This window comes from Oreochromis aureus, linkage group 13 (assembly GCF_013358895.1).
Source record: "Oreochromis aureus strain Israel breed Guangdong linkage group 13, ZZ_aureus, whole genome shotgun sequence".
NCBI lineage: Eukaryota > Metazoa > Chordata > Actinopteri > Cichliformes > Cichlidae > Oreochromis > Oreochromis aureus.
In genome coordinates this window covers 16,677,694-16,697,291 of record NC_052954.1, presented here as the reverse complement: position 1 = coordinate 16,697,291, position 19,598 = coordinate 16,677,694, and the positions used below count along the sequence as shown (strand labels likewise).

The window sequence follows — 19,598 nt, the reverse complement described above, 5'->3', positions numbered from 1 at the left end:
CAGAGGCAAGGACACAGCACAAACATGTAGGAGAAGATGGAAAGGACACGCTTGGGAAGAGAAAGAAAAATGACTAAAGCCTGCCAAGAAATTCTCCAAAATATTTCAACATCGAGCATATTATTGGCAGCAGCTGAAAAATTACTTTCACTTTGGTCAAAAGATATACTGTGTCTTCAGTTGGTAACAAGTCAAGACAGGACAATTTTTACACATACAGAACAACAATTGACAACAAACTACTTATAGTTGCACAAGAAGGAAGTCCCACTACGCACCTGCATGGGTAGAATTCCCCGCTGTGATCTTACTGTTAATGTTTTTGCATGGAAAGAATCAACAGTGTTTTCTCAAACTTGTCCACATTTTGCAGGAAAAACATTTCCCTCTCTGTGTAACAAGCATTCACGGAAAGAGGAAAGGATTGTAAAATAGGAATGCATTTAATTTCCCTAATGGAAATGGAATTCAAAGAGTTTCTGTCATTTTGATTTCCTTTTTAGGTAAACCTTAACAATCATTTGCTGATTGTTTATAGGTGTTTTATCACCTATAACCTCAAGTTTTAGGTTTTCTGGTTTATAAGCCTGTCAGGTGGCTTCTATACAAGAAGGCCATCAAGACCTTGCAGTGCTTTGACTTGCTGATTATCCTTAATGATTGTGCGCTCTTGAAATAACATCACAGGTCATGTAATTCTCGGTTAAACAAGAACTGAGGGGGCAGATTAACAATACTTTTCCCATTTTCATCAATAAGGGCAGCATATCGGGGAATTCATTTCCAAGTTCCATTTGCCAGCAAGAAGTCAGTGAATGATAAAATCCTTAAGGCAACACTAGTGACTCATCCTCTTTATTATGTCAATGCTCATGATCCTTCTCCTTTCAGCTTGTGAACATAGGGATGATTCTGTGACTAAAGAAGTTTTTGTTCGTTCAGGATAAATTGCGACAAAACTGAATGTACTTTAAAAAATTAAATATGTAATCAACACTCTCCGTTTTGCCTGTTTTACAGTATCTTAAGTTTATTTTCTGCCAGTTACCAATAAAGACATGCGCCGATCTTTGCTTAATTGGTAACCTATGGGTAACTATGGCTACATATACGTAATAGCCACACAGACTTTCTGCATTCAGACAGCATTCATCGTTTTTGTCTCTTTTTTTTTGCCAAGAAATACTGAAAAAGTTCTTTTAAAATGGAAAAAAAAGAGATGACTCACCTCAGGAAATGCAGCTTGGATAATCTGGCATTTATAAACTCAAAACAAGGGCTGCTGTGTCTTGTTCATATTAGTCTTCACACTGTCTCAGCAAGAAAATTCACAGTTTGTGCACCCATTCTGCTTGCCTGTATGTTGATTTTCTTTCCAGAGGCTAGTGATTTTAAAGAGTATCTATTACCACAGAGAGATTTTACATATCTATAACCTGTGAATAAACAATAGTCGGCCGCACCCACCTGCTTTTCAAATCTTCTGTTTACCAAGGGAGAACAGTCAGGAGAAAGTAGGCGAGACGGTATGTTTGAAGGAAACAAACACATTTTGATTCTTAATTTTTTTTTTTAATTTCAGACAGTGGATTAACTAAAGGGCAGCTGTGTAAGATGAATAAGGTTTATATTGAACTGTACATCATGCAAAGGGACTCTTTCAAAGCACAACAACAAACTGTAAATGAGCAAAATAAATCTGATAAAAAACAAAACAGGAAGCTATGGGAAAAAGTTGCTGAAGGTAAGTTATGAAGACAGGTGATGATCGGTGAGCAGCAATATGGCTTTATGCTGAGAAACAGCACTACAGACGTGATGTTTGCTTAGAAAATTTTTAATGGGGAAGTATAAAGAAATGTCAGAGGGAGTATTAGTGCATTACTGGATGTAGAGAAAACATTTGAAAAGGGTGCCAAGCGAGGAACTGTGGTACTGCATGAGGAAGACAGGAGTGGCAGAGAAGTATGTGGTGCACGACATGAATGAGGGCAGGGAGATAGTGGTGAGGTGTGCGGTAGGAGTGACAGACGGGTTCGACGTAGGGCAAGGATTACATCTGGAACCATCTCTGAGCCCCTTCTTGTTTGTGATGGACAGGCTGACAGATTAGGTCAGGCAGGAGTCTCCAGAGGGTATGTAGTTAGAGTAGGGAGCAGGTGGAAGAGGGGGAGGTATGTTCCTGAGAGAAGAGGAATGACTAAGAAGAAGCAAGATAGAACACATGGGTGTGAATTAGAGGGAGAAAGGTGTAACAATGAAGAAACAAGGAGCACAGGTAGTGAAAGCAGATGAGTCTAAATACCTGGGGTCACCCATCCGTAGCCATGGAAGGTTTGTGTTGATTTGTGAAACGAGGATAGCAACAAAAGTGACACTAACAAGACGGGAGGAGGAGCTGGAGATGGCAAAGTTGAAGAAAGTAAGATCAGGTCAAGTGGTTTGGAGACAAACAGAGAGGCAAGGCTGAGACAGAGGGATGGTGGATACTGGAAAAAAGTATGTTGACACTGGAGTTGCAACTCAGTGGGGGAAAAAAAAAAAAGGGGAAGACCACAGAGAACATTTATGGCGGATATGCAGAGCTAGTGTGACAGAGGGGAGGATGTAAGGGACACGGTGAGATGAGATGGCTGCAGATGATTTGCTGTGGGTGCGGTCACCTATGTGTGACAAAACGCCAAAGAGCTTCCTCTATCGCCAGCAATAAAGACAACCACATTTTTCCGTGAAAATTCATCTTTATTGATACCATACATGAATTATCAATGACAGAAACCTGGCAAAAAAATATAGATATAAAACCACCCCCATGATGAGGTGCTACAGGAGCCAGCTATGGGTGCATTGCCATTTCATCTCTGTCTCATACGCCCTTATATTTCCCAAACAGAAAACACAGGGTGTTAATAAGTTGCTCCTAGATTCAATTCTGTGTCTGCCTGCTGAACTGAAACACCACAAAAGTAGACTAGGGGTGCTGGAGACGATGAATAAGGATTTCAACACAATAGCCTGCAGCCTAGTGTAGATTTACAGATGGCTTTTCAGCCAAAAAAGATGGAGGAATTTCTGACAGGCTGCGCACTCGTGTGCTCTGTGAGACCCCTGCTGGACAGTCTACAAATTACCATACAACAGCTGTTAGCTGGCATCTGGGTGATGTTGTTAGGCAACTTTTTCCCCATTTCTTTGCAAACCCTGACAACACAGCTTTAAGACCGACTTCCCCAAGGGTAAGATCTGATGTCAGTGGTCAACCCTCCTTTTTTGTTAAACTCATCTCTCAGATATTAACATTTATCTGAAAAACAGACATCAAATAGCCTAAAAACAAGACCATAAGTATTATAATTAAAAGGTTTTGGTCAATCCTATTAAATTTCAATAAAGGTCGCACCATTGTGGCACATTTCCAGCATCTAAGGAACTTGAGGCATACAACTGGATGACTTGGAGGTCAACACTTTCTGTCACCGTTGCCATTTACTGGTTTTCAAATACATCTGACGCTTCCACACCCTCGATGGCATTTAAATTCCTCCTCGATAATACTGAGCCAACAGAACGATGTGCAAACTGCATCTCCGTAAGAAACGCAACAGAATGACCTCCGTTGGCATTAACTGACTCAGCAGCCCCACAAATTCCTCCATATATCATCATGAATATTGTACAGGTGGGTTCAACCTAAACAGAACATCAGTACATAGAAAAATAAATACAGTTTCCTAAAATGCGGGCAAAATTCGTTTTTTAAGTCAGTGATTGTACCATTAAAAATCACGTTTTAAAAAAAAAAAAAAAACTTTTAAGAGGCTTTTCATCTCTTTACATTAGATTGAGTATCTCATAGTTCTAGGGAGGAATACATAGAATAACTTTTACAGAAATTACTACCTAAAAATATACAAGCACAGACACAAACATGAGGAGTAAAGCCAACAAATGATTCATTATATAACATAAAACAGCGCCGTTTAAACAGTATAAGAATCTTTACATGTAGCTCCTTGGTCTGCAGCTTTCTTAATTGTACTTAAAAACATTTCTGGGAAGCTTAAGTTAATACAAAAGTCTTATTTCTTATTTTACAACCCCATCAAAACTTGTTTTTAAAATATTTGAGTAGCAAATTTGATTTCTATCATTATATTCTTTGAATAGAGGACCCCCACCCCAATATAGAGATCTGAAGACAAAGCAAACAGTTCTGCGATGATAAGACAACAGATGTGAACCAGGTGCTCGATGGAAATTTACCTGGGGAAACTGGTTTCCAGTGTGCTACTCTGAACTCGCATCAGATAGTTAAGCACTGGCCCTGTTGTCCCCAGCCTGTTTTAGCACTGAAGCCAATGGGCCAGATGACAGCTGGATGTCTGAGACACATGGATGACATATCAAGGATAGACTTACATGAAAGTTATTTACCATCACAATAAGAATGATCTAACAGCAATATTTCTACATTAATATACTGCAGGTTTCAGATGTTTACAGTTCTTACATTAGCAATAATAGAAAAGGAAAAAAAATACACCGTCAATTCATAAGAAAAATAGATTGCCGTTAATAGTGGAAAACAGTGCAAAGAATATTCTGGGGTGTTTTTTGTTGGCTTGCTTGTCTGTTTATTTTTAGAAATTGTTTACAAAAAAAATTGAAAAACAAAACAAAATCAAAACAAGTCTAAAACATAGAAAATAAAAACACACTTCTGTTAGCGCCTGGTGCTCTGGTCCAGACACGCTGCATACCACCTTTCTCCAGTACCTCAATGTTTTATGCTGAAGGTGTAAGGTGACTGTGTTAGTGTGTGCACACTGGTGTGAGTGTGTGCGTGTTTGCATGTTTGTGTGTGTGTATGGGTGTGTGTCTGTCAGTGTTTGTGTGTGTTTAAGATTTAGCGTAGTGGTTCTCAACTCCGGTCCTCAAGCTCCGGCACTGTACAGGTTTTTGTTCCAACCAGGTCCTACAAAAACAAATAATTGAGTTTTTAAAAACCGAACGTTGAATTTTGATACTAAGAGTGCACACAGTTTTCTGCAGCCTGCAAAAACATATGTCAAATAAAAGCTAAGCATTCCTTCCCTGTGACATGAGCACAACAGAAACAGCGAGGTGCGAGGCTGACGGGAACGCACGCCTGAGAGACCCGAGGTTGGAACAAGAACCCGCTGACATGGGCGCCGCTGCGAGCACTCGGACAACCGGACACGCCAACTCTGGCTCAAACATTGTGGTGAGCGATGATTGCGGGACGAGGGAGGTGGGGGGGTAAACACACATGCACGCACACTGCCAGCCCGCCAGACTCACCACACCACTAAGAGGACTGGTTGTAGCCGGGCAGACTACAGCCAAGGCTGAGCACCAATGATCATGTGAGGGAGCTAGAGTGGCTGAACTGGCCTTTGTGTGACGGCAATAAGCTCGATTGGTCCATCTATTTCACCACCCACTCTTCTTTTATCATGAAAGAACACAACAAATAAAAATTAACTCAACATAAGTGCTCGAAGCCGCCCTCCCTGACCCCTCTTGCTAGCATGTTGGCTCAGGTGGATCCCAGTAGGTTTTTTTGGGGGGTGGGGGGAGGAAAAAGAAAAAAAAACAAAAAAAACAAAAAGAGTTAGCTGAGACCCCCTTCGTCTACTGGGACGACTGGGAGTTGTCATTCTTGCTCTCCTGACTGGAGGGTGCCTTGTTGTTCCAGGGCGAGTGTGCCCCCAGTGCAGGTGAGCTGTTGAAACTGTCCTCATCCTCCAGGCCATTCGCCCCATCGTACTGCGTGTTCTCCAGCCGCGTGATCAGACGCTCGTCCTCGTCACCAAACTCCCCTCCCATCAGAGTGGGCTCGCCCACCATCATCACATCCTAAAGGGGACAGCAAGGGCCGGTACAAATTATCCCCATAATACAGGGGGGTGCGCGGAATGACTGCACGCATGGGTCACTAACCCTGAACTCAACTCTGTAGTTGTTCATTTCTTTTTGGTTTTTGCTTTGGGTGCAATCTGACTGGGCTCAATTCCAGCATTACATTTATTTGTTTTATGAAAGTCATTATACTGGAAATCATCTAAACTTTGGGGACCAAGGGAACCCAAGTATTAAAAGCTTTCCATTTTAGTGTCCACTTATTCTGAACCAAATCACAACAGGACAATGTGTGTTCAGGTCATCTACTCAGACATTTAAGTAGTCCATGTGGCCCTGACTCCCTGTTCCGAGAACCAGGGTCGAGAAGCCTTTCCTACTGGCCAGAAGTGGGCATCCCTGATCCTTGAGTGCTGCATCACGGGGGTTTTCATTCCACCTCGGGTCTCGTTCGCTCAGTCAAACAAGCAGTGCTGTGTGAAATCACGTGCTCTGATAGACTCAGTGGTAACTCTAAGACCGGGATAACACAGCAGATTTAGAGTGAAAGCCTAACTATCCCACTGGAAATCAGAGCAAGGTTAACCCTACCCCACAGACCCATAATATATTACGCAGAGACGGAGGTCAGTTGTACCTCCTCTATATGATAAACCGTTTAACCTGTGGCCCTAGAGGACCAGGGACTGCCCATCACTGGATCACATGAGGGGGTCTAAAACCTAAATCTATTCATCCTCTGTAGAATTACAAAAAAACAAAACAAAAAACACACACACAAAAAAAAAAAAACCCAAAAAAACAAACCACCCTAATCCCACCAAACTCCGAGTCCAAATGCCTCCCTGACCTACCTCCACCCAAACCTGGTACTACAACTAAACACGCTAGCAACCCCAGCTCCCACCCAATATACGCATACAAAGAATTTTCTGACCCCTCTGCCCTTCTTTCCAACCCTTCCACCCTTATTTTCCCATGCCTTGCTCAGCTGAAGTTTGGAGGTGCAGACAGAAGTCAAGTAGATGTAATGCTTACAGGTACCTGGCTGGAGAGTGAAAAGCTGTTGGCTGGACTCTTCTTTTTACTGTTGCTGTTGTTATTGCTGCCTCCGCCAGAGCTCACGGTGCTCCCGCCGGACACCTTCCTTTTCCGCCGCTTGTTTGGAGCTTGTCTGGCAGGCTCAGCTACAAGCACAGAAAGACATGTTTCACATAAATCTCTATAAATCGCTAGTTTCTAGGTCATTTACAGATAAGAAACTATCACGCAGCAGCTGCTGGATTTTAGTATGGGTGCTTCAAAGCTTAAATTTAAAAGGCAACTATCATAAATGCCACTGGCTATTTCAAAGGCATTACCTGGAGGCGCTACCATTCTTTGCCACTTTTGGAAGAGGCAGGTCTTCAGGCAGTCTCTGGGGCTCAAACTATAGGTTTTATGCCTAGACATCAATTCTTGCATGGGTTCCAATATCACACATAGCTTAAGGGAAGATGAGAGAGGCCAAAGTTGAATGATGGATGTTAGATTGTTCCAAACACAGATAATTCACCAATATGTTACCAAAAAAAAGAAAAAAACAAAAGAACACGATCAAGAAGGAAATTTGCTTACACGGAGGTAGTTGAGCGTGGAGTTGGACAGCCCACATCTGGTGATATTTTTAGCCAGCTGATCAAGCATCTGGGGATCCTGGAGGATTGGAAAAAAACAAAAAACAAAAAAACACAAGTAATGACTAATTGCACACACTGTATGTGAATTTGAGTATTAAAGAGGGGCTTGTTTACACGGCAACTCACATGCATAGCCAAAATGCTCCTTGGTAGGACCTCTCTGTGTTGTCTGATGCTGAAGTGCCACGTCTTGATCCTCATCATGTCGTCAAACATAAACTCTAGGTACAGGCGGCCCTCAACACAAATCTAAATCAAACAGCAGGGATCATGGGTTACCATCTCAACAAAAGGTTCAGGGACAATTGTGCGTCTATTATCCACACTGGCATTACCTGTGTAAACATAGGTTTGCCGTTCTGGGTCACCATGGTGCACTGGTCACAATCGAGAGACACAAAGTTACTATGGAACGACTCCTTTGGATGCTTCAAAACATAGAAGAGCTCGGTGGCACCCCCCTCAAAGATACTTCTGAAGTACCGAGGAATCAACGTTCTGCCGATGGCTGCAGACAAAATGTGCCAAAGTTAAAAAATTAAAGCACGCAGACAGGACATTAAAAAAAAAAAAAACAAAGCCGTCATCTGATTAAAAAAACCTTATAATACCGTACAACCCCAATAGACCACTCTTCTCTTAGACAGCAGGACATTTAAAAGTACCATGGGAGGCATAGCCTTCAGCTTTCAGGCCCCTCTCCTGTGGAACCAGCTCCCAGTTTGGATTCAGGAGACAGACACCCTCTACTTTTAAGATTAGGCTTAAAACCTTACTTTTTGATAAAGCTTATATTTGGGGCTAGATCAGGTGATCCTCAATCCTATTTAGTTATGCTGCAATAGCTCTAGGCTGCTGGGGCCTTGCCATAATGCAGCAAGTGTTTCTTCTTCACTTACTTCTTTTCACTCTGTGTTTATAAACCACTCTCCATTTAATCATTAGTTATTATTAATCTCTGGTTCTTTTCCACAGTGTGTCTTTTGTCCTGTCTCTCATTCCCACTGTTGCCAAGTGCCTGCTCATAAGCAGGTCATCTGATTGTTGGGGTTTTCTCTTTATTATTGTAGGGTGTTAAAATAAAACATATTCAATCACAAGCAGCTATCATTTCTTTGAAAACATATTTCTTACTGTATCGTTTTGGACCATCTTCCAGACAGAAAGTGATCGTGAGCATAGCATCATCTTCAAAAAACTCTGTGGTAAAGGCATCCCACCAGAGATTATCACAGTCCTAAGAGGAGAAGAAGAAACATTTTTCAGTTTTTGATTCCTCAAAACGTGCAGTGAGTTATGTTAAAATAGGTCATGTTCAAAAGGAAGAACAGATGCCATTTGCAAAAAACAAGAACTGGAAATTCATGTACCCGCACCTCTTCTATGACCTTTCTACTCCTCAGGACAACAGAATGAAATGCACACAACAAGCCCTGTGATTGGTGACCTGTCCATGGTGTACCTGAATCTCACCCTGTGACACCTCAGATGATAGTCATTCAGCAGCTCTAAGCATTTTCTTAGAGATAAATGTTAAAGCGTGTTTTTCTGGATAAGCAACCAAACCCAACAATTCACTTTCCTGAAAGTAAAACTCAATTCCAGTAGTTCTTCCAGCTGTAGATTAGCATGCAAGCATTTCCTGTAGTGTGCAAACAGCCTCACAACGTAATAACACATAATGGCTACTCTCTTGCCCGTTTAGGCATAGAAACAGTTGGCACTCCAATTATGTTTTAGCCAGGTTTATCAGATAATCCTATTAGAGTCTGGATGTAATTCAAGTCTGAGTTCTGACTTCATTTTCTCGCATAATCCCCAACATGGTTACCTACACATAAACAGCTGTTGGGAGGGAAATCTAAAAATAGGGCAACAGTAAGTAGTTTACAGGATCTACAAAATGTAGTTCTACGAGGACTTTATTACATTTCCTGCTTGGAAATAAAAGACAGGCTCTGTGTTTTTGTGAAACAGTTTGGTGTTGGGTTGCTACTCCACTGTGTGAAATACAAAACGATTCTCACCTCTGTCCAGTTCTGTAATCTTTTGTTCAGCTCATATATCCGGTAGTCTGTCTGGTTCCCATACGGTGTGGGTCTCCTGAAACAGAAAATGGGGATATTCAACACCCTGCAGTCGGAGCTGCTTCAGTACACTTACACCTGTAGTGCAAACAAAAGCAATAATCCAAGAGCAGCTTCAAACTAAATGCAGCATAAATGTTTGAACAGTATATGCTATATAAAGGACTTCTGACCTAAAACAGAATTAAATGACGTTAATTATTTAAGCATCAATGTGCTCACCCCATTCCAGGCTCCATGTATGAGGGGGGGTACATGGGTGTAGGCCTAGGACAAAAAAAAAAGATATTGATAATCTCAACCAAGCATGTATGCCTTTAATAACATTCTGCAAACAGATTGCATTTCATAACCTTTCCATATTATTAAAATTAAATAAATAAATCTAAAAACAGACATCTTATATTCTTAAGTAAACATCAAGAAAACTGATTTAATAATAAAAACAAGAAGCCTGCAAGAAGTCAAAAGATAAGACATCAAGAGGGTAACAAATGGCATAATTTACTGGCTGAATGAATTCACAAATTTCCCTTGAGAGCTCAGCTCAGACCTACCCCACATCTCTGTCCAGCATAGCGCCTGGGTGGAAGGGGGGGAAGCTGCCGCCGTTGGGGGGCTCCTTAGGAGAGTACAGCTTGAATGACTTTGACGAACAGCCTGCACACAACCCCGGAGCAGAGTAGGAGAAGAAGGAAGAGGAGGGGGGGGGGGAAGAGCAGAGAATTAAAGGAGATTTAGATTACTTTGGATTTAGCTCATTCAAATCGCAGCACCATCTAAGTAATCTAATGTTGGATGATTTTGCTGAGATTCGTTCAAATAAAAGCCCACTGCCAAAACAATTTCCTGCTGCTCTCATCATCTAATGCACCTTCAATCTGCTAAATGGACAAGAAAACAAATGATTGTTTTGGGGAGGGGGGTATATTTATTAGCCTGTAGACATCTGAAAACACAATCTGCAAAATGAGTGGAGACCAGATCCACTGGCATATTTTTTGTGGCACCTGTACCATTACTGGCGACCCTCCTCTCAACATACGGTCCCATGTGAACCTAAACCATGCCTCTCTACACTGTGTGCTCGTCTCCCCCTCTTGCTGCCTCTTCTATACCCATCCCCCCCATCCCTACACTGGCTGTTGTTAACCCCTGTTTGCCCCGATAACGCAGTCATGCTCAAACAATCTGGCAGTGCTGAGAAAACATCTACTCAAGAAGGTTCCACACAAACAGCTGCTTCAAGTTTTAGGGTCTCAAAAGATATTTTATACCCAGGTTGGAGGAAAACAACCCCTAGAAATCTGAGTCAGACTAGCCAGTCACAACAACCCTCCAGTTCCCCTACCCTTTGAAGCAGACACAGAAGTGGGGCGCCAACGTGAGGAATTTAAAGTATGTTTTGATAGGCAGGTATTAGCAACATTTAAATAACAGCAAAACCCATTTGTATCCAGTTGTTTAACAATGCCTGCACTGCCTGTAAATGTGGTATTCCCAACAGGCACCTGCATAATGTTAATTTGACCTACAATTTATGCACAACGGTTGGTCACTGTCTGCTTGGCATAGGGAAGAGGGGGCTGTACTTAATTAAAACCAGCAGGGGGAGAAACGTCGAGTCCCAGCGCCATGCATGCTAATGCAAACCAAAACCATAGAGAGGTGTAAATGTAAGATTTTTGCCACTTTTTGTGAACTGATCGAGTTATCTACATGTGCACCAATTCTCAAATGGTGATTGTTAGGTTCAAATAGAGAGAGAAAAGCATTGATTGTCCTCCTTCACCACACACTACTACAACTCCTCCTCCATTTACTTTCACCCTTTTCTTCCTTCTTTCTGTATACCCTCAAGAGTCATGGTAGGTCATCTTCTCCTCCCTATTAGTATGAGGCTGATCTTGCTCAAGGCCACCCAACAATGGTTCCCTACACATTACCTCTGACCTATACACCCACCCCCAGCAAGTCTAGCCATTAGTCCCAGACTGCATTCAGGCCCATATGATAAGCCTTTGTTCATTTTGATGCTGATCCCACAGCTTTGCGCAAAACATAATGTCCAGTGTAACAAATCACATCTCTATTGTGAAAAAAATAACCTTTCTCAAACACAACCCTTAATGTGAAAACAGAAGCAGCTACAACAATGGTTTTATCAAATTATGCAAAGATATTTTAAAACAAAGGCCCTGAAAAAAAATGTTGACACATGGAGGATCCTCACCTCTAATATAAATACACACACAAATATGAGGTTCAGTCAGCAGCACTAAACCTATCCTATCTACAAAACCCTACAGATCATTAGATCCTTATGCATGTAAACAACTACTAACACGAAAAGACAGGCTCCGAGGCACCTGAGGTTAAAGGATGTCACATACTGACAAATGACTACAGTCCTTAAGCATCCTTGAACAGAGTAACTTTAACAATGTGAGAGATCACGATGCATATTTAACTTCTAACAAAAGGTTAACTTAACTGGACTTTGATGCAGTTCAGTCCGCCCAAACTGCTTAATGCAAACAATAGAGCTGCATCCAGAGGATGGCCATCAGCCAATAAAACATCCAAAGCTATGTGCAAGACTCCTAACGTATTAGCACAGCTCTCTGGTGTCACCTCTTTGCCCCGTGTATTCACGTGCATGTGCAGTATACCTGTAAAAATGCGCGAGCATCCACTTTAACAGCACGGGCCAGGCGTAAACTGAACCACAGGGCCGCGTTCATTAACATTAACCGTTTGCAGAAAACGGATGCCATTGCTAAGCTATTAACCCACTTGCTAAATATCACCGCCATCCGCTCCCTATCCCCCCGTGTCTGTTTACGATCAATTTCAGCGGATATTGTGAACCTGTGATGCTGCTAACCTGGTATAGCAGTTTGACTGAGTTACCTGCAGAGAAACGTCCACCTAAACGCGGTGCTGCTCAACACCTCGGGTCGGTGTTTCTAGCCAGCTAGCCTTGCTGCTAGCCGGAGCGGCTGGATGGTGAATTCTCCGCCGCTGATAATGTACTCCTGTGGTCCTAAACCAAACAGCAGACGACGGGAACTGAAACACTGCCGCTACTTCCCCGCTTCTGGTGAATTTGCAATTCCTGCTTATATGTTTTAAATGTCATTTGTCTGGAGGACTGTGTTCTACTACTACCGGACCCTTTGTTCCTGCCAGCCGAGACACGAACAAACAAAGGCCCCGCCTTCCTCCAGGCTCCTCCGCCCATCCCTACACACAGACCGGGACAAAAATCTCAGGCCTCCCTCCCTAATAGGGGCCCCCAATTTGTCCTGACTGGGACCCATCAGTAGACCAGTGGCCCCCAGTGTAGTACAAGGTGGGTCCCCATTGCGAGGAACAACCGTCTCACTTAATCTTATTCCACAGTCTGACAGCATTGTGGGCCATGCCGTTTCTGTGCCAGCCCTGCGCTGAAGTATAGTGGGTATGAATAATATTTGGGTCAGCAAAGTTTAGGAGAGTAAGGTAGCTCTTTTTTCTTCTTTCACTGATACAATCAAATATCCATCTGCACTTTGCCTACTGTATTTATTACAAGTCATAAAGTGTCATAGTCTATAATAGCATTGTAATAAGATGCCACACAAGTGAAATACACTGAAACATGTAGCTCACTTGCAAGTCTATCTTTTTGTCCAAGTATTGCATCTCACATATTTAACTATCTTGCACTTCACTTTGTTAAAATTGTGTGTGGACGGGCTAGATAAAGATAATTAAATATCTTAATACTTGACCAAGTAACCACGTGTTATAAAAAGAAAAAAAATGCATCATTATGTCTGCACTTTTTTTTTTACCTCATTCAAGCATTTTTAATCTAAAAAGTTACATAGACTTCATTACTGCTCAGTAAAAGCTGAATCTCAGATTTCATGATTAGATATGGCTGCAATAAAATATGTCTTTTTTCTACTTTAACTGTGGATCAAAGTGACAGGATTATGTCCCGTGAAACTGCAGTGTCTGAGATGATTTCTTCTCAACCACCCACGCAGAGTGTCCGACCATTTATGAAAGCTTTGTGCGAGGGCACTGAAACAGTCAATCAGTCATAATGGTCACTCATGAAGAATGAGTAGTCCTTTTAGAGCATGCTGTAAAAGTAATACTGTGTTAGCAGTGCTGGACACATTTAAACTAGTGGTCATCCAAGTCCTGTACAATCTTAAAATCCCTTAACCTTTTTTCTTTTCATGGAGTGTGATTCAAACATCCTATTTATACCATTAAATCAGTTATGACTAGCTACCGACATAGCACTTTTAATTGTAGCTTTGTAAAGGCCTATTAAAAGTGATTGACTCGGCTGATGACTCAAATCTTTTCGACCACAGCTCTGTGCCCATCATAGCCTCAGTTCGCGTAGGCTAATCTGCAGCCTCACTTTTAATCAATAACCACTCTAATGTTTACAAGCAATATATTTGAGGCCTAGAGAACCATTTGTGGTCTCAAAGTGCATTTTAAGCTCATTTGTTGAGGCTTTCACTTGAGCTGCCAGTCAGTTAGAATTCTACAAGCCGGGAGTGCAGCCTAGGGAAGTGAAGCTATGCTTTTTGAGATGTACAGTAACCACATCTGACCCACACCAGCGTCTCTCAGCGCACAAACCCTATGTTAGATATAGAGCAGAGATATGTAAAACTGTATGCAAAAAAAAAAAAAAAAAAAAAAAAAAAAAAAAAAGCAGGCACTGCTGTACACGGGTTTCAGAGAAGGATGCACCACCTGTGGTCTGATCTGTTAATAATAATACAAGCCCAACTTTAAGATCGCTTGTTGAACAAAACCATAGCTGGCTGGCGTATCAACACCTTGTGCAAGTCAGTTTTGATGGACTTGCACAGAGGTGTGAAGGACAGCATCTCCCTCTGCTGGCAAATGCTGATAAAAGAAAAAAAAATGTATCTCATGCTTCAAAGTAGAATGAATTTACTGTCCTGGAGTTTATAGTAATATTTGATTTTGGCCATAACAACAAATTTGTACATGCTCAGCTGTAGTTGTATATTAAATTCTATTATCAGCAATATACATATGCACAAAATCCATTAGTGTGGATTCCATGGCAATATGCATTACTGCATGCATTACTCTGAACTGAATCCTCTTTAATCTGTATTCGGTAAGAGTCGCATTTAGCACATATAGTCACCTGGCAGGCAGTGATAACATTAAAGGCAACATAGCACAGGAACTAAGTCCTATTTTGGTCTCAGAAAAAGAGGTTTTGAACTGCACAGGTATTCGTGTACAAACACTGATATATCATCTTTTATTTATATATATCCTCTCAAAAACCACAATAAACCACCTAATCTAAGCAAAGTTGGGCCGACTTGCATTCAGACTGCTTTGTCTTGCTCGACTTCTGTGCTTTGTTTCATTGTTGTAAAAAAAAAAAAAAAAAAAAGGTTTTTCCATTTTTATTTATTCATTGGTTATTTAACCTCTGGCTTGCTTAGGCAAATAATATACTAGGAAAAACTGATATTGATAAACAAAGTAGGTCATCACACACTAGCCACATGTAATTATGCCTCGAAAACATTTTCCAGGCTCTTCAAATGCATTAGGACTTTGACCAAGCGTGTGACAAAAGAGCTTTTAGCAGCACTGAGGAAATCTGAAGAAAGCTGGTGAAGAAGAGGATGTTCCAATTCCTGTTGCTGCTTTTTTAGACACCACAGTGGAAGTATAAGCCTGTCAGGGAAACTGTTGTGACACCTGACTGGTAGTGATAGCTACAAGGCAGGAGACTGTCCTAACACAGGCGTCACCCAGAGGATGCTGCTGTGGTTTACCAAGAGGAAGTTAACAGTGTGTGTTCAAGATATGGCAAAGGATAACAGAGCGAAAACCTCATGTGAATGTCTGTGTGAAGGTCGGTGTCGTGAACACTTGCAACAACACAGATCTCGGACCTGCAGCCAGTCTGAATTAACAAATTCCTTGGAAAGAGTTAAAATTTTAGGTTTTAAAATGAATTTTACAGTCTCCCTGAGAATAAAATTCATGGAGGTAGTAAGTTCTCTAGATAAAATTTTAGCTGTTTAAACTTAAGAACTAAGACTGACTGCGATCTTATTTAGAGACTAAGCATGGAAATCCCCAAAAGGGTATAAAGACACAGCATTTAATTGTAATGAAATATGTAAACTTAAAGCAATCCACAACATCACTTACTTTCTTACCCAAAATTAGAAGCAGAAGAAACAAATTACAGCAAAAATCCATTCAATAATGTCAGTGTTTCAATATTAGTCTTGATTTGCATAAAACTGATCAAATATAAGGCTTGCCATTCAGCACTCTAACCCATCTTGACACCAACAGTACTTTGCACAGGTTGAATAATTCATGATACATTTAATAAAAAGGGGGAGAAAAAACAAATCTGGTTGGATTAATAAACCATTACTGGTGTTGAGTCCACATAGGTGGCACAAAGATACAGTTTTCAGCTCTCCTTATACTTTGTTTTTACAGCAGTCTGCTGTCATCTTCACTAGCTTGTACATGTTTTACAATTACAGGTGTGCTTCAATAGAAAAATAATTTCCTCCTCATTTCGATGTCTCCCTATCCTCCCCCTGTTTTCAGCTGGGTGGCACATGCCAGCTTTCTCTTGCCATCCTGTCAGCCTGCAGCAGATGTGACATCACTACTGCTCATCTCCACTCTGCTGCCCCCCCCCCCAAAAAAAAAAAAAACATTTCTCCGACTCCCCCAGCATCTCTGTCTCCCACGCATTCCTTCTTTCTCTCTGCCTCTGCACACACAGCCATTTTGATCTAGCAAACAAGATCTGAGAGCCTCAGTAGAATAGAGAGAGGCGGGGAAAGGAAGAAGCAAAAGAATTGAGGAGAAAAAGAAAGCGAGGCAGGCTTTTCAGTGCAGTGAGATAAAGCTGAAGGAGTCACGTTGTTGTGTAACAGTAATCAAAAAAAAAAAATCCTAGCTGTTTGGCTGCCATCTTGGCTCTGCTTTAAGTCACTTTTCTTCAATCAGGAACCACGTGACTTTCTGCATGAGGTAACGCCACTTTTACTGCAAAAGGCAGTAGGCGAGGGATGAAGGAGTGACTGAAAGGGAGAGGAAGAGAGGGTGAAAGAGGGAAAGGAAGAGGGGCGAGGGAGTGAGATGAGGAAGGCAGAAATGGGAGGGAGGGGTTAGAGTGGGATGGGTGAGAGACTGAGAGTGTGGTGAGCAAAGGGGAGCGCATGCTTGAGTGGGTGCATGCGAGAATGGAGGGGGGGGGGGGTATCTTCAGCTCACAGGCAATCTATTTTTACCATTTAGCCTGAACAAAGGATGTGATTGGCTCCACTGTGTTAGGACGAATCTCCTTCACGCAAGGAACAAAGCCTTAAAAAGGTTAATTCACAGCAAAGTCACAACAACAGCAGGATGTCACAGGGTTGTCACCGAGCTAGACAGCCATGAGAATGCCATTCTTTATTCTGGCTTATAAACAGCAAGTATGCCTAGTGAAAAAACAAAACACATCTGTGCAATTCTGACCAAATAAAAGTGAAAATGATGTTAGAACTATAGACAACTTGTTTTTACAATGTAGATTCACACAAGAATGATGGGGAGGATCTCCCATTCAGGAACATACAAGAATGTAAACAAACCAGCCTTCAAATATAATGATTTACAGCATGCAGACAGGGAGGGAGACAGAGAGAGAGAGAGAAAGAGAAACAGCAAACCAGCTTGGATCAACATGACTCTGGTTATTTGTGAGATCTACCAGCCTAAACTTGTCCTAGCAGGCTCCTCGTGATGGTGCACAAACGAGCGAGTGTACTTGCATCCTGTACTGCAAATTTTTCCCAAGCATGCATGCGTAAGCCTATGTAAGTCTGTGACTGTTTAAGTGGTGGTACACAGCATGCACATGGCAGATCACTCTGGTGGACCGTGTTCTCCGTACATCCTTCAAAAACATGTGGATGTCATTAAAAGTTTCTGCTCCACAGTACGGTCTGTTAACAGGGGGAACGAAGGAGGCAGAGTCACTGAAATGCTACAGGAGGGAGAGAAGAAGCTAGATAGTACAGAAACAAAAACATCTGAGAGAAGGGCATCAAGCAGAGGCCCAATATTACTCCATTTGATAGCTGATTGCCCATGAATCAGAGCAGCCCCATTAAAATGATACTGACACCCTAATTCAATCTGCCCTCTCCGAAATCCCCCGAGCAGATGCTACGATTCAATTTCTATCTGATACTCTTTTCCCATGTGATGCACGGAGCCCGTCCCCTGGCACCGTGAGGCTTTTCACTGTGTGCAAGGCAACCATCTCTGTAGCCTGCCTGCTCTCAGTGGGATACTTTTAAAGAGAAATTGCTCCAAAGTCAAAAAAAGGATCAAACACACCATGAAGAGAACAGATTAGAAGATGTACTTGATAAAAACTGCCAAAACATTTTGCTTGCCAGAGACTGACATGTGCAGACAGACTCAGACTGTACTAGATTCTCTTCCTCTTGCTCTGGTAGAGAAACACAAGAGCCAACTGTAGATCCTGAATATCAGTAACACTCAATTCTGTGGTTATAATCCATACTTTAGGTAACCTTTAAAGCCTAAGAGTGCAAGTCTTATTTTCTGAAAGACATGCAGGAATGCAAAATGCAAAGTCACAATGACAAAGAGCTGTGCAATAGCCCAAATGTAGCTTAACTCTAGGCAAGTTGGTTAAGTCTTAAGTACCCTCATTAATAGTTTAAATCCATCAAGGGAGCTTTAAACCATTTTGCAGCAAGTAAATTAAAGTGCTTTTGCCTCATTCAGTTCTGACCCCCGGGACAAATCTAAAAATGTATGTGACACTAAGCAGTGAGTTCCAACAACTCTTCTAGATGTACAAGAGCCCTAATATCCGTTAAGCAGAACTACAGTGGCCAGATGAAGCTGAGAAAAGGAGTACTTATTGATATCTCAGTGTCTGTATGTGGTAAAACTCAAAGAGCCATTGATCAAACCGCACAGCAGGCTAGTGTGACTGAGAGGCTCTGCTGAACAACTCAATCCTAAAGTGTGGTAGCCTCAGTCTATAACCTTGTTTTAGGACATGTGCTGCGAGTGAAGCATGGATTCACCGCCACACTGCATGCCCACACAAACTCACACTCACATAGCTTGACGTTAGCCCTAGGGGGGTTTGCAGCACTTTTACATAAGTCATCTTTTTGACAGCACCACTGAGCACAGAGACGGAGGAGGAAAGAGGGAGATCAGAGACAGGGAGAGATAAAGAAGAGAGAGTACTCACCGGGACATGCACAACCTCCAACAGACATCTTCTCACATGTTGGGTTCTTCTCTAAACGAAACAGCTGCACTCAGTCCACACGCTGCTCGCATGGGCCAACTCTGAGGAAAACAACACAGACAGAGGGGTGGAGAGATAAGAGGGAGTGGTACAAAGCAGGGCATGTACACCACAACTACACTCCTCTCTCTCTCCGTCAGAGGCAGGAAGTTGGCACTGGTGCTCTAGCTGCATCATTAATAGGCATATTGCAACACAAGTGGGAGGGAAAATAGAGAAAGGAGTGAAATAGGAAGAAAAGAGTGTGTTAGACTGGAGTAAGTAATATGGACTGGAGCGAGGGAGCGTGTGTGAAATGGAGAATGCAGGAGGGAGGCAATTAGAGCAAAGGAGAGGAAAAAGAGAAACTGCACAAGGTGTGTGTGTGTGTGTGTGTGTGTGTGTGTGTGTGTGTGTGTGTGTGTGTGTGTGTGTGTGTGTGTGTGCGCGTGTGTCAGTGATGCATCGTCTATTTTTGCCCGGTGCTGCTGTGGGAGATAAACATACTCAGTAGGAGCCCAGAGGCAGAGGGTCATTACTGCCAAACAAACACGCATGCACAAACACACTCTCACACAC

The 19,598-nt window shown here is 42.1% G+C and overlaps 1 protein-coding gene across 4 annotated transcripts; it reads right to left on the bottom strand.

Moving 5' to 3' along the window:
• Window positions 1–2,721: 2,721 nt before the first annotated feature.
• Window positions 2,722–19,008, bottom strand: ldb1a (LIM domain binding 1a). Of its 4 annotated transcripts, none has more exons than XM_031738987.2 (11): window positions 18,981–19,008; window positions 10,207–10,309; window positions 9,872–9,916; window positions 9,590–9,665; window positions 8,697–8,799; window positions 7,898–8,070; window positions 7,689–7,811; window positions 7,501–7,578; window positions 7,245–7,368; window positions 6,922–7,070; window positions 2,722–4,975 (listed from the first exon to the last, which is right to left on the bottom strand). In XM_031738987.2, exons 1-11 carry the CDS (start codon window positions 19,006–19,008, stop codon window positions 4,922–4,924), a joined length of 1,056 nt encoding a protein of 351 aa, XP_031594847.1. In that variant the 3' UTR covers window positions 2,722–4,921. The 4 variants fall into 4 exon arrangements, with proteins under 4 accessions (XP_031594847.1, XP_031594848.1, XP_031594850.1 ...); XM_031738988.2 differs by having other exon boundaries at window positions 6,928–7,070; XM_031738990.2 differs by lacking the exon at window positions 2,722–4,975 and adding an exon at window positions 4,985–5,880.
• Window positions 19,009–19,598: the final 590 nt, after the last annotated feature.

Excerpts from the sequence above, each read along its gene's own strand:
- ldb1a (XM_031738990.2), bottom strand. The coding sequence starts at position 19,008 with ATGTCTGTTGGAGGTTGTGCATGTCCCG. Across the intron at positions 9,666-9,871 it reads TACATGGAGCCTGGAATGGG|GAGACCCACACCGTATGGGA; the intron begins GTGAGCACATTG and ends TTTCTGTTTCAG. Across the intron at positions 7,579-7,688 it reads GGAGCATTTTGGCTATGCAT|GATCCCCAGATGCTTGATCA; the intron begins GTGAGTTGCCGT and ends CCAATCCTCCAG.